The sequence below is a fragment of the Eleutherodactylus coqui genome, chromosome 7 (assembly GCF_035609145.1).
Source record: "Eleutherodactylus coqui strain aEleCoq1 chromosome 7, aEleCoq1.hap1, whole genome shotgun sequence".
Taxonomy (NCBI): domain Eukaryota; kingdom Metazoa; phylum Chordata; class Amphibia; order Anura; family Eleutherodactylidae; genus Eleutherodactylus; species Eleutherodactylus coqui.
The window spans coordinates 211,201,096-211,215,885 of NC_089843.1; the positions used below are offsets into that span (position 1 = coordinate 211,201,096).

The 14,790-nt window shown below is 44.8% G+C and overlaps 1 protein-coding gene across 2 annotated transcripts in view; it reads left to right on the forward strand.

Annotated features, from left to right (window-relative positions):
* RBPMS (RNA binding protein, mRNA processing factor) overlaps nt 1-12,964 on the forward strand; it is a 212,163-nt gene extending 199,199 nt beyond the window's left edge. For both annotated transcript variants that reach the window (XM_066574311.1, XM_066574310.1), the window contains 2 exons: nt 5,200-5,302; nt 12,627-12,964. In XM_066574311.1, coding sequence (XP_066430408.1) covers nt 5,200-5,245 — 46 coding nt within the window. In that variant the 3' untranslated portion in view covers nt 5,246-5,302; nt 12,627-12,964. The remainder of the gene's footprint in view (nt 1-5,199; nt 5,303-12,626) is intronic.
* The last annotated feature ends 1,826 nt before the right edge of the window (nt 12,965-14,790 follow it).

Consider the following 14,790-nt stretch of genomic DNA (forward strand, 5'->3'; position numbering starts at 1 on the left):
GCGCAACATACTTCTCCGGAAGTGCCAAAGCAATAGGCACATATTTAGAGATGATCAGAGTAGGAAGGCCTATGGAGTTGGGCTCGTGGAGTGGAAGTTAGTTTTCTCTGGAGTCGGTAAGATGCGACTCATAAATCGGTGGTGCGTGTCCGGCATTATTAGTGAATAGAGCTTAAATAAATATTTATGCTAACTTTAACCCCCTCTCCCCATGATAAGGGGGGGCAGCAATATGGAAAAAACGAGGGAGCCAGAGAGGAAAAGTTTGGGAGCTCCCTACAAAATAGTGCCACCACTATACTCCATTCAGCGGCACAGGATCTAACTTTTGCCCCATCCCGCCATCTTTCGGCTTATATGGTATTCGCACAGCGCCTCCTCCAGTGCAGCCACAGTACTCCTCTTCTAATGTCCCATTCAGGTGCTAATCAAAATGCCCCAGGGTTCAGCACGTCATCCTCTGTGCTGCCTCTTCCATGCTGCAGCCATGTCCTATGATTGATGTGCAGAAGGCCACATGGGCTCCAAGGGGTGTGCAGCACTTGGGGGGGGGGTTACATAGGAGGTCAGTGGTGCTCAGAGGGGAAGCTTGCTCCAGGGAGTTGGGGGCAAGGTGAAGAATCGAGGAAAAGGGCAGTGCCAGGGAAGTTGCTTACTCAGCTTGTGCTTAGGGAATCGCTTGTTTTCTAGGAGGCTTTTGCAGTATTCAGAGGACTTGATGATTCCTCTGAGACTGGGAACCTCCTGGAGTCAAAACTTATCTGGCACCTGGCTGCAGTGGCTGGGATTGGAGATTACTCTGATCCCATGTGTTAATCCTTTAAATGCTGCCAAGAAGAGGCTTCCTCACTCAAAATGAATTCCTATAAAAACTAGAACTTATCCCGCAAAATACAAGATGTCGTCGTATTGCCGAAAAAGTTAAGAGTTTTGACCACTAGAACACAAAAGGGGAAACTATTTACTGGCTCTTATGTTCCTAAGGGGTTAAAAATAGACTTAAAGGGGTTGTCCCGCGGCAGCAAGTGGGGTTCAGCACTTCTGTATGGCCATATTAATGCACTTTGTAATGTACATTGTGCATTAATTATGAGCCATACAGAAGTTATTCACTTACCTGCTCCGTTGCTAGCGTCCCCGTCTCCATGGTGCCGTCTAATTTCAGCGTCTAATCGCCCGATTAGACGCGCTTGCGCAGTCCGGTCTTCTCCCTGGTGAATGGGGCCGCTCGTGCCGGAGAGCTGGTCCTCGTAGCTCCGCCCCGTCACGTGTGCCGATTCCAGCCAATCAGGAGGCTGGAATCAGCAATGGACTGCACAGAGCCCACGGTGCACCATGGGAGAAGACCCGCGGTGCATCGTGGGTGAAGATCCCGGCGGCCATCTTAGTAAGGTAAGGAAGAAGTCGCCGCAGCGCTGGGATTTGGGTAAGTACTAAACTTTGGTTTTTTTTTTTAACCCATCCCTTGGGTTTGTCTCGCGCCGAACGGGGGGCCTATTGAATAAAAAAACAAACCTGTTTCGGCGCGGGACAACCCCTTTAAGGCGACTGAGTTCTGTATCAAATATATTTGTATTAAAATGCCATTTTTTTAGAGGATTTTTCCAATTTAAAGGGCTTATCCGGATGGCACCTGCTGGGACACACCAGCTTAGGCATGCGAGCGCTGCTCCGCCCCGTGTAGTGTCCGGCGCCCAGAATGGAAGGCGCAGCTTTATTGAAATCAATGGGACCCAGGCCTGCAGTTACAAGCACAGCTTCCACAGATTTCAATGAGAGCCAGCTACTACACGGGTAGGAGCGGCGCATCTGCTCGGCCCCCGATACGTCCGGGCGGGCGCTGCATGGATGACCCCTTTAAAGTGACTGCTGGGGATTATATTGTTTCCAAAAGGTGGAAAAAAATTAATCCACTGAAAGAAACAAAAACTTTACATTAAAGACGTATTTGAGAAAATACGGTATTACCGTACTGTACCCATCAACAACTTACGGTACATAAAGCGTAGACATCGGGCGCACATTACTGCGGGTCTCTTAAAAGCGCTTCTTCTGTCAGCTGCCAGCTTGTAAAACATTTTGGTGCAACCTGCATCCATGTACCGCAGTAACGGTCATCAACATTCAAGGGCACCTTCGCACTGGCGATCGCAATTTTGCCACAAGAAAACACTAGCGGTTTTCACATGCGTTTTTTTTCAGGCGATATCGCTGCGTGGTTTTAACGCAATTGTCAGAGGGACTTTGTAATGTTAAATACGCATCGCACAACACAAAGTTGCAATTTTCGTGCGATGCGTTTTTAACGCAGGACTATCGACTTTCACGTTAAAAAAACGCAGCAAAATCCCGTGAAAAATAAAACGCGTATGAAAAACGCCAGTGTGCATGTCACCTGTGGATGTAATTTCCCCCTAATGTGCAGGAAAACACCCGCAGCATGCTTTATTTTGTGTGGGTCTCCCGCGGCTTCCATTGAAGCCTATGGAAGCCGTACCGTCCCGCGGCACACCCGCAGCTGAATTTCTGCTGTGTTGCGGGAGAGCAGGAATTTTTTTTAAAAATGAGCACGGCGCGGTGCCGGCATGTCGAGCACATCCGCCGGGCCGAAGAAAGAAGATCCAGACGGGAGACCAGCAGCGTCCGGACAGGTAAGTATAATCGATTTTGAGTCCTCATGTCTGCGGGGCAGGAGGGACCTGCATGGGGAATCCGTGCAGGCTCGAATTTCCCGCAAACGTGAGGCCTAAGGGTCAACACGCACACTACACCACAATGTCAATCCACTACAGCTTTCTATGAGTTGGTGCGTCGCACGTTCTTGCCGACTCCAGATCCTACCGTGTTTCCCCGAAAATAAGACAGTGTCTTATATTAATTTTTGTTCAAAAAGGTTAAACTTTTTAACATTTATAGCTGCCTGGATACTATTTAAATTGACTTTTTTAATTAACTGTTAGCAGGGCTTAATTTTGGAGTAGGGCTTATATTTCAAGCATCCTCAAAAATTCTGGAAAATCATGCTATGTCTTATTTTCAGGGGATGTCTTATTTTCAGGGAAACCGGGTAGTAGAATATTTGCCAGCAGATGTATTAGATATAATTAAACAATACGATGATATTAAATAGATTTACTTATGCTAATTTGTTTGTTTTGTGTAATAATGTTGGTTTATTCGAATTGTTGATTGGTAAAATTGAAAACCTACGTATCGGGTGAAAATTTGCAAGGGGAGCCCTGAGATTTTGACTGCCTAGGGGCCTCCTCGGGGGTTTAATCCGGCACTGGCCCCCATTGAAGCTTCTAGAGTCATATGCTGCTCATTTTGCACATGACCAAATCGGCCAATCACAGCCTTCAGTGGTCACATGCTATTCATGACAGTATCATAGCTGAAGGCTGTGATTGGATAAGCATTCACATGCATAACGAATGCTACATGAGCACAAAAGCTGTTTCTGGGATTGAAGAAGCAGGGACCCCGGGCTTCTTGTGCCGATTATTAAGAGGTGAGTATGCCTTATTTTTCCATTTTCAACCATTCGCTGCCCATAGAATTTTTTTCTTTCACTGCTGGAAATCCCCTTTAAGTGGACATGCAACTGAAAGGGGTTTTCCAGGACCCCAATATTAATGACCTATCCTTTGGATAAGTCACCAATATCAGTTTGCTGGGGGTCTGCTACTAGGACATAGGGCTCAGTTGACTGTTGTGGCCTCTTCAGTGCATACCAAGCACAATGTCGTACATTCCGTAGCGGCAGTACCTGGTGTAGCACTGTAGCTCATCCCATACTTGAATGGAACAGAGTTGCTCTCAAGTCACGTGGCCAATGAACGCGACCTAACTGGCCTGAGAAGCTGATCAGTGGGGGTCTTGAGCAGTGAACCCCCCCCAAGCTAATGTTGATGACTTATCCTGAGGATACTTATTCAATATTGGGGTCCTGATGAATGCGGGGCCTGAAGGTGTTTTTTGAATTCCTTGAGTCATGTGCTGCCCCCTTGGGCCTGCGCTAGGTATTGGTTTTACCCAGTTTGTTCCTTTTTAAAGGGGGATTTCTCTGTTTCGGAGGGGCAATAAGAATCTATCTTCCTACTCACAGACATTGATGAAAGTAAATGTAGCATTTCTAGAACACCTTGTATCCCTGGTGATGGCACAGAATGTCACTTCGCCTAATACCAATATTGACACACACAACACCAGGATATTTAATAAATAGACTCTAAGCCAATATCCTGCTATCTTATGATTAATAAGGGTAATTAAATCCGGAAGAAGATGTCTTAGCCCGAAATAGCCAAGCTTAGTAAGACTACATTATGATGACTTTACGTCCCACAGTTTGTTGACCCTTTCAATTACTTTACAATGGCTTTTGTTGTAAATTTTCTTTAACCCATTAAGGACCAAGCATTCTACATTTATGGCGCTTGGTCCTGGACTTTAGGCCCAGCCACTAGTAAAAATACGGCGTGACATTAAAGCTCCTGCAATCTAGCAGGAGAAGGTCCGGTCCTCGGTTGTCAGATACAGCTGAGGACCCAAAGGAGAAGACAGAAGCGGTTTTGACTACTTCTGTCTTCCCTGTACAAGCTAGATGGCGCTCAGTAAGCGCTATAAAGAGAATGCAGGAAGCGGCAGTGCAGTTTCCTGCATGAGACCCGAATATCAAGTGATCGGCGGCGACCCCCAGCATGTCAGAGCTGCAGGGTCTTGGCAGACTTCTGACCAGATCTGACAGTGACTGTCACACTAGGGGGACGTATTCCCCTGTAACTCGGGGTCTTATGGATGCTACAATTACAGTGCAAAAGTGTGAAATAACAAAAAAAAAGGTGTGAGTGTCCCCAGAGATCTTATGACGTCATGGGGCACATAGATGTTTAAAAAAGAAATACACTTGCAAAAAAAGGTAAAAAAACAAAATATATCTGGAAAAATAGATTTAATTAAAAAGTTACATTTTGGCTGTTTCATAATATATAATATACTGTATGTACGTATTTTATATGTTTTGGTAACCGTGTCGAGTGTCGTGCCCGAGGTCCAAGTAACTCATGGATGACCCAGGAATGTGGGCATTTAGGAGTCATCCACTTGTGGAGGCCAAGCCTTCTAGTTTTAACTGAAGTAACATTGATAGTTTGTTCATCAGGCAGTAAAATGACTAACCTGAAGTTTATTTCACAGGTACCAGGTGTGTGATGGCGGCTATAGTTTGTCTTGCGGGTATTGATGTCGAATTCATTGTTGGCCACTGGAGTCTCAGGCTATCCATCCAATCGGTGTGCTGGTAAGTTACAGACCCCTTGGGAGTATACTGCGTCGGAGTCCTGACTTCCATCCTTCCTCCAGTTTATGTGTATACCGTATATACTCAAGTTTTAGCCGACCCGAGTATAAGCCGAGTCAATAAGTTTTACCACAAAAAATTAGTAAAACTTATTGACTCGAGTATACGCCGAGCTATACTCAAGTATATACTGGGCAAACCCCAAAAAAAAAGCAATACTCACCTCTCAGCCGGCGTCTGTGTCCCTGGCACTATGCTGTCCCGGCGGTGGGGCAAGCTGCTTCAGTTTTCTCCCCTCTGTCATCTCCCCAGCTTGGTTTTGAAATCCCTGCTGTCAGCACTGTGTGGTGGAAGCTCTGTCATTGGATCGAGCGCCAGCCAATCACAGCCAGAAGCGCTGTGATTGGATCGAGCGCCGGCCAATCACAGACAGCGCTCGATCCAATCACAGCACTGATGGCAGGGATTTTAAAACCAAGCCAGGGAGATGACAGCGAGGAGAAGACTGAAGCAGCTTGCCGCACCACTGGGAGAGCATCGCACCAGGGACAGCATCACGACGGGGACACAGATGCCGGCTGAGAGGGGAGTATTGAGGTGTTTTGTTTTTTTTTTACCAAGGGCAGTATAAGCCGAGGGGGGCTTTTTTAGCACATTTTTTTTGTGCTGAAAAACTCAGCTTATACTCGAGTATATACAGTATTTATTATTGGGCCTCCAGATTTCCGACGTTACACAATGTACTGAAGATATCTGCTCGTATTGTCATAGCGGGAGCAGGGTTAGTATTGCTTACCAAAACTAAAGAACCCAAATGTAGACAAGTAGAAGGCAACCGGCAAACCGGTGAAGATAGACTGTTAACCCCTTAGTGATCAGCCTATTTTTGTTTTAGGGAACAAGTGATTTTCACAATCACATTGCAAGCGCCATAACTCGACATAGCCGTATGAGGGACGGGATGTAGTTTTTAATGCCAGCACTCTGGGGGACGTATAATGTGTTTGTATGACTTTTGTTACATTTTTAGGGGGAGCAGATTGAAAAAATGTCCAGAAATTCTGGCATTGTTTTTGGGTTTTTTTTTTTACAGAGTTCAATATTTGGTAAAAGTAACACGATGGCTTTTTTATCTGATCGGCACGATCACTGCGATACCAAGTTTATATATAGATTTTTATTTTTTTACTTTTTTTGCACAATAAAAACACATTTTTAAAGAAAAACAATTGAATCGGCATCATTGCATTCTAAGATCCAGAACATTTTTGTTTTCCCCCAGCGGAGCTCTGGGAGGTCTTGGTTATTGCGGGAAGAGTTGTAGTTTTTATTGGTACCATTTTGAGGTACATGAGACTTTTGGATTGCTTTTTTATTGCACTTTTTTGGAAGGCGAACAAAAGGAAAATATAACAATTCCATATAACTTATTTTTTAACTATTTTTACGACCTTCATAACACAAGAAAAATAACTAAATATTTGCATTTTCTGGGTCATTATGAATGCGATAATATCTATTATGTGTTGTTGGTTTTTTTTTTTATTTTCTTAGGTATTTTATCCATTTAAAATGTTTGGTTTTTTTGTGGGGAAGAATGTTTATTTTTGAACAAGTTTTTATTTTCTTTAAATTAAACTTTATTAAATTTCTTTAAAACTTTTTTTTTAGCCCCTTAAGAGGACTGAAAGATGCGATTGTTTAATCGCTAGGATAGTACATTGTATTATTTATGTAGTGCCTTTTACTAAGCTTATGACAGCAGCCTATCAGACTCTGCAGGAGGCGGGGCCTAATAAACTGAGTTACACGGCAGATATGTAGGCCTTTGTCAGGCTTCCAACTGCCATTGAAACTCATTAATACCTTGTGATCGCATTGTGAGGTGCTGATGGGTGACGGAGGGAGCCCCCTCCCTGTCCGCATCTACAGCATGTAAGCAGATATTATTTGTGGCATGTAAGGTGTTAAACTATCAGGATCTGATGTTTCTCTGCTACTGTCAGTTAGAGCAGGAGCCTGGCTGTTAGTAATCAGCCAAGCCACCGCCTTTAAAAGATGTATGTGTAGGTTTAAAGCCCATTAGTGAGGTCAGTAAAAAGGCGTATTGCGGTCTATAGCAGGTTAAGGAGGGGTTTGCTCTAATGCTTAATCACTTATCTAGTTTAGTCATGTAGGCGTTCTCCTGCATATATAATCTTATTAGAAAACATTGTGTAGACTTAAGGCCCATTTACACACAATGTGCATCCAGCTGTTCCCCGCTTCGAACGCCTGGCTGTCATACAGCCGAGCACTCCCAGCAGAGGAAGCAGAAGACAAGCGGGGTGTCCCCGCTTGTCTTCTGCATACAGCTGTTCCATGCTTCGAGCGCCCGGCTGTTATACAGCCGAGCGCTCTGAGCGGAGGATGCAGAAGACAAGTGGGGTGTCCATGCTTGTCTTCTGCATCCAGCTGTTCCCCGCTCGGAGCGCCCGGCTGATATACAGCCAAGCGCTCCAGGCAGGGTATGGAAACCACAGCTGGACGGCTCTGTTCTTCATACCCCGCCTGTCATCAGGGAGCGGGATACAGCTGAAACAATAGTATCAGCTGTATCCCGCTGTGAATCCCTGATAAGGCTCATCATTGTCTTCCAGCATGTCATACAGCCGAGCGCTCCTTGCACTGCTCTTACTTCTAAGGGGAGGGGCTCAGACTACTGCTTCCTCCAAAAGTATTGCCTGATCCTGACACTTCCAAGCTTTTTACTGTAAAGGAATCTCCAGAAAAATCTTTCCTTCCCCCAGAGAACCTCTATTTACATGGATCCAGTCCTTTCTCCATAGGACACACACTACTCATAGCTTATTCTATACTGGATGCCATTATAGCAGTCTACACATGTACTCGAATACATATACATCTTAGGGCAGGCTCACACAAGTGGAATTTCACCGGATATTATGACCATAAATGGAGTCAATAAAAGTATATTGATTTTCATTGACCCACTCACACGTTCGTATATTCATAGTGTATAGAGATGAGCGAACACGTTCGGCCCCGCCCCTTTTTCGCCCGAACACCGAACTTTGCGAACACTTCAGTGTTCGGGCGAAAAAGTTCGGGGGCCGCTGTGGCAGCGCGGGGGGGTGCGGCGGGGAGTGGGGGGGAGAGGGAGAGAGAGAGGGCTCCCCCCTGTTCCCCGCTACTGCCGCCCGCGCCGCCGCGCATCTCCCCGCCCCCCGGCGGCACCCGGACCTTTACGCGCGAACACTGCAGTGTTCGGCAAAGCCGGTGTCCGGGTGCGGATGTGTCCGTAACGGACATGTTCGCTCATCTCTAATAGTGTATAATACACATGCAAAAAAGAATGCGACATGTTCTACGTAATGACTTTGCATACATGCTACTTTTAAAGGCACCGATGCACATGCTGTCCTGCGCAGTGAAAGGCCGGCTCACCACCAGCTCCACAGCAGTAAAGCGCTGTATGATACACATGTTACACTTCTGGTCGTGTGAGCTACCCAGCAGCATCTGTGTCCTATTACCTCCACTTAAAATTAGCCTCTACAAGTCTTATTGAAATATGAGTTCTAATCCTATGTAACTCAAGGCATGCATTTCGTACAGTGTTTCCATATTTTTGTCCACCCCCTGTATGTATATTGCAGTCGCCGTCTTGGAACGGGCTTTCAAACCGAGTATGGTACACAAGTATTCTAATATATTTAATGCAGACTAGAGGAAAAATTGTGCATAAGTATGTTCATATATGAAAACTGGGAAATGGTCACCACCAAAAACAACATTGTTGACTTGGTAAGCCGCATCCACACTACAGTCGGGAGTTATGCTTTGTCTGCATTATCAAGTAAGTCTCCAAACAGATGCTCCAGATATATTATACGTATCCTACAAGCATGATACACACTGTTCTTCTTCCAATCCCAAGTGATAGGACATTGGCAGTATATCTGCCGGGTAGGAAGTGGTTAATCAGCACAACCTTTATCACTCCTATCAGTTCCAGAGGACGGGAACAGACGGAGTGAAGCCGGATGCTCGGAAGTGCTCAGAGACCGTGCCTCACTAACTGCAGAGATACTCCAAGTTCCTCCAAGTTTTACACTATTTACTTAGTGATTCCCTGGATCCATTCTAAGAAATCGGGTGCCAAAGATTCTTGACTGATTTATAGCAGAGCGGCGGGTTAGAACCGACTCCAATCTGAAGGTTCAGATCATTATTTTAGCAAACTGTATTTACCAAATTGACTAGTGAAATCAGTAACTTAACGCGTACCTAACGTTCCAGATGACTTTTCAGAATGAGCTGTCATGTACAGGAGGAATAACACCATTTATGGGCAGTAGATGAATTGTATTCTGCACTTATCACCCTTTTTCCACTCTGCAGGATGTATATCTGATTCTCAGTTCTCTCTCAGAACTCATGGGAGGAGCCTGCTGTAATGCTGTGTTCTATATACTGTGTGCAGAGAACTGCAGATTCTGGTCTGTAACACACACAGACATATTATCCTATAGGACATTGTGTAGCAGTACTGAGCAGTGGGATGTTGAATAAATAGCAGTAAATAACTCACTACTAACTCCTAACAGCATGTCTGTTATGTCAGCACAAAAACATTAGTTTAGTTTAATTAAAATGAGTTGAACTTTTACTAATTATTACATTAGCTGTCATATAACTTTTTATGGGTGCCATTCTATATAAAATGCCCCTATACACTGGGAAGCCTACTGGAAAACTGCTTTCAGTAGGGTTCTAAATTCTGGAACCCTAACCAGAGGAATAGAAGTTGTTTCTATAGAGCTATCCCTTTACTACACATATAGGATGCTTTACTGGACCCAGGTTCTGATATACTGGGGCACGGCTTTAACCCTTCCCATGAAGCCCTGCTGTAGACAGCCCCATCTAAAGGTGACAGGGGAGAAGTTCACTTGCTATTATGGTCTTTATCAGCGATTCTTAACCAGGGCACCGCGGCACTCTGGTGTGCCACGAGATGCTGCTAGGGGTGGGAAAAGAAAAGGATTTGAGAAAGAGGAAGGGAGAGGGGTTTTTTAACCTGATTTTTGTAGGAGTCTGGGTCGAGAGAAACTTTTTTGACCAGGTGTGCCGCAAACCAAAAAAGTTGGAAAACCCTGGTCTATGTAAAGATCGGGCTTTTGTCTGTCTCAGCATAATCTGATGTATTTTTTTAATTTTAAGGCTCAATTCTAATAAATTCTGTAAAACGCCGGCGGAGTCCAAATGCTCACTACACCTCTAGATGAATGCCTTGAGGGGTGTCATTTCCAAAATGGGGTCTTTCAAGGGGTGCTTACGTGTTGGCGCCTCACAACCTCTGCAAACTTAAAACCTTGCCTGGAAAATGTCCAAATAAATAGCAGACCCCCAAAAAATCCATAAGTTGTTCCTTCCCGTCTGGGGCCGACGTTGGAGTCAAGCAGCACACTAGAGCAACGCAGAACTAGCATTAATTCTTCTATGAACACCTAAGGACTGACGAGCTTCCTAATGGGGGTTTTGAATATTTTAATGAGTGCATTTTTCAAAATGGAGGGATTTATGATAAGACGCTGCTACAGACGGCTGGAATGCTTGGAATGCCGCCTGTAGCGCAGTGACCCGGCTACGTATTGCAGCTCTCTACCAATCACTTGAAAGTCTATAGCGACCACATTTTTTTATAATTTTTTTTTTTCATTCTTCTGTTTTTGTTTTCTGATTTGTAGAATTTTAAAAAAAATTCTGTTATCTACACATGGCTGTGGGGGCGGCCATCTTGCCTGATCCACATTTATCAGCATTTAGAGAGATGCTTTACAGCAGCTTCATAGGCCATTTCCACAATGGACAGGAGGGGAGCTATTGGCTTGTATGGGAGGCTGTTCTAGATATCCTCTGTGACCTGTGCAGGGGTTATTGTGTTGGGAGGGGAGTAGATGGTCACAGTTTATTGCCGCCTGCAGACGGCCGGGTCGGATCCGGTTGTGAGAATTCTCGCAGCGGGACCCGACCCGAGCCCCTGCAGAGAGCAGCGCATACTCGCCTGCTCCTGCGGCCCTGGCTGTTTGATGTTCTGGCTGCCGGGCAGCCGGCACATGCACAGACCGGAGCCGGCGGCCGAGGAGTGAGATTTCTGTGCAGAAATAGGGCATACCATGATTTGTTTGCCCCACGAGATTTCGCGCTGACAAATGGCGGCCGTCTGCCTAGCATTGCATTTGTTAACGAAATCCTATGGCAGCTTCCACAGGCGGAAATTCCATGGGAAATCCCGCCGCGGAATTTCCGCCCGTCTGCAGGCGGCCTATACCTACTGTGAACGGTGCATCCTGTGTTATCTAGAAAGCTGCAACGCTTCCTCTACAGATCAGGAAGTATCACACTAGTATTAGGCTCAGTGATCCGTGTGAAAAATGCAAGATATTAGAATTTTTGATTTTTTTTTTTTTAATGCAGAGAGTGACCAAAAATTCTTCACACAAAAATGTGATTTTATAGAATAAATCATTTTCTGATTACACATTCCCTTTAAATGGGAAAAAGTTGTAATACCAAACTGGGTCACTGCACTGCGGATGGCATTCTGGCCGTCCTTAGCAACAGCTAATCAGTGGGGGTCCCAACGATCTGCTATCGATGACCTATCCTAATGGGCTAATGCTGAAAATAATATAACGAAGGGCCAATTCCTGATTTATACTTGTGTCCGAGCCTTTAATGTTCACAAAAATTGCAATGGCTCCTATCCAAAACAACAAGAAATCAGGGCAATCATTTCCCTTAACCATTTTCTGGTTGATTTTCTAAGTTTTTTGGTCAAAATAAAATGAAGCCAGACTGTGTCCGATCTTAGTGTCGATGGCCACTGGGGCAGATTTTATTATTGTGTTGTACCGAAAACGGTATTTAACCCTTTGCAATCCAATTTTGGATTCAGGGTTTCCTAGGGGAGCTCTCTCTTTCTGCCATTATACAATGGCGCCATCTGCTGGCTAGAACCAGTACTGCGGTATGGGAAATGCTGGAGAGGCCCCCCGACAACAGAGTGGCCAGTAATATACAGTAAGAATACCCTGCCGGACGTCTTCCGACATCGGAGCTGTACAGGCTTCCATCAAAATGTCCAATCCGCTGTCTGATGTCTAAAGGAAGGGTTAAATGCCACAAAAACAAATTATAATATACAAAAAATACAGATACAATATATGGAAATGATGGATTGTGGGTAACTTTGCCTATACTGTACTTTAAGTGCACCATTGTTTGCTTAGATTCTTCTCACTTTTCTCGAATACAGGCTACAACAACTGAAGACAACCCATCGCCACATCATGATTCCTTCAAGATCCGACCAAGCCTCCATCACACATCTGCCTTGTCCAACTGACATTAAATGCAAGTGAATACCCCCTTTCCCTTGTACACTGTAAAGAACTGCAAGTGCCTTATAGAAAGCTTGGCTTGCCATTCCTTCCGGTCTAGTCCATGCTTTCAACCCTAAGAGAACCAGCTCGGGGCATGTAACGTAAAAGTCTCCGTCCCCCCCCAATAAATCTACTGTGTTCAGAGACTCTACTTTTAATTGATGACTATTTTCAATACTTGTAATTAAAGAAAGAAATCTATTTTTCTTAATTTTAAGCTGCATGTTTATAAATATTAAGATATCATGTTTAAGAGGAAAACCAGAAGACTACGGAACTGTATTTTATGCTATTTGTGTGAGCTGTACTTATTGTGCCCTAGAGCGGCTTGTCCCCAGTATTACTTGGCATTGTACCAATATATCTGTAGAGGGGGTCATTGGAGTAGAAAGCAGTTTCTGGTTGTACTTCATATTCTAAAGATAGAAGCGGTTTATTTAATAAGTCTGTTATATGTGAATTATGTTGTAGTGGAAACCTGTGGAAAGTTGCAGTTAATCGGTTCCCTTTGCTGGTCCCCCAGTCCTGGTGCTGCACCCCAATTTTGGCTGGCACATTCCTAGTTTATTCTCCACTATAACCTTTATGGGGTATCTCGCCAGTAGAATGCGGTCCCACTTTTAGGCTGGTTTCACATCCGCCTTGGAACCTTTGGTCGGAGGTTCCGTCACCGATCCGGTACAAAATATTGGAAGAGATGGCTCTACATGCAGCACTTTTTCTTCAGGCAGAAAGCCAGGCAACTAAGTGGAAAGCAAATGGACCCCATTATAGTCAATGGGCTCCATTTGGTGCTGTGCAGTTTCATCAGCCGGTCGGCCAGGAGATTCCTCTTTCCAGCCCCCCCCCCCCCCCCCCTGAATGGAGCGGGAAACCAGAATCTCCCCCCAATGCAGGTGTGAAACCACCCTTAGAATAGATTCAGCCATGTGAATGAGATGTACTATCTACATTTGGTATGTAGCTAAATTCAATCTATTGTTCACATTTCAGGTTGGGTTGTTGCGTTCTTCAATAGGATAAGTGACAAAGTCCAGAAAAAATTTCTGACCCCATGATTACTACTTTATGTCACATGCATCCAGCCCAGAGGCGTAACTTGAAGCTACTGTGCCCCAGTGCAAAACCTGTAACAGGCCCCCAACTATAATGCTTTCTTCATAGTACTAGGCTCCCTATATGGAGAAGAGAGGCCTTATGGGCCCCCTAAGGCTCCTGGGCCCGGGTGCAACCACATTCCCTGCATCTCCTATAGTTACGCCCCTGATCCAGCCCTAACGATGCCCAGATTCATCAACATATTAACCCTTTCCAATCCACTGTCTGACGTCTTCCTACATTCTGATTGAAGCTTGTACAGCTCCATTGTCAGAAGACGTCCAACAGGATATTCTTACCGTCTCTTGCCAGCCACTCTGCTGTCAGAGCCTCTCTGGTGCACACACACTGGATTTAGCCAGCAGATGGCACCATTGTATAACAGCAAAAAGAGAAAGCCTTTTTAGGACACCCTGAATCCAAAATTGGATTGGAAAGGGTTACCTGAATTTCCTCGGTTCTTTTTATAAGTTGCACTTTTATGACATCATACTTTTATACGTAGTGCTCCTTAACCCGGCTCACATTATGTGCAACATTTACACCTGAACTCCATTATGTAACTAATCTGTTTCTTCCATAGACAAATGCAGCATAGTTATATGGCTAGATTTTAAAGGGTTGTTCCACCTCTAGATGTTTTCAGACCGCTTTGTATATGGCACAGCAGCCTAGATTAATACTATGGGCTGAGTCTCATTTACTTTAATAGGATTTAGCCTGCAGTACCAACACAGGCCACTGTGCAATGTATGGAGCTGCCTGAAAACAGCTAGAAGTGGAATAACCCCTATACCATATTGAAAAGCCATGCAGCTTCTATGGAGCCCTTGGAGAGAGATAAGACACATCCCTTTCACATAATGGTTGATGAAAACCTATGTCCCTATCTCGAGGAACTCCATTGTTACCAAACAGGAGTGTAGGAATTGGCCCAAT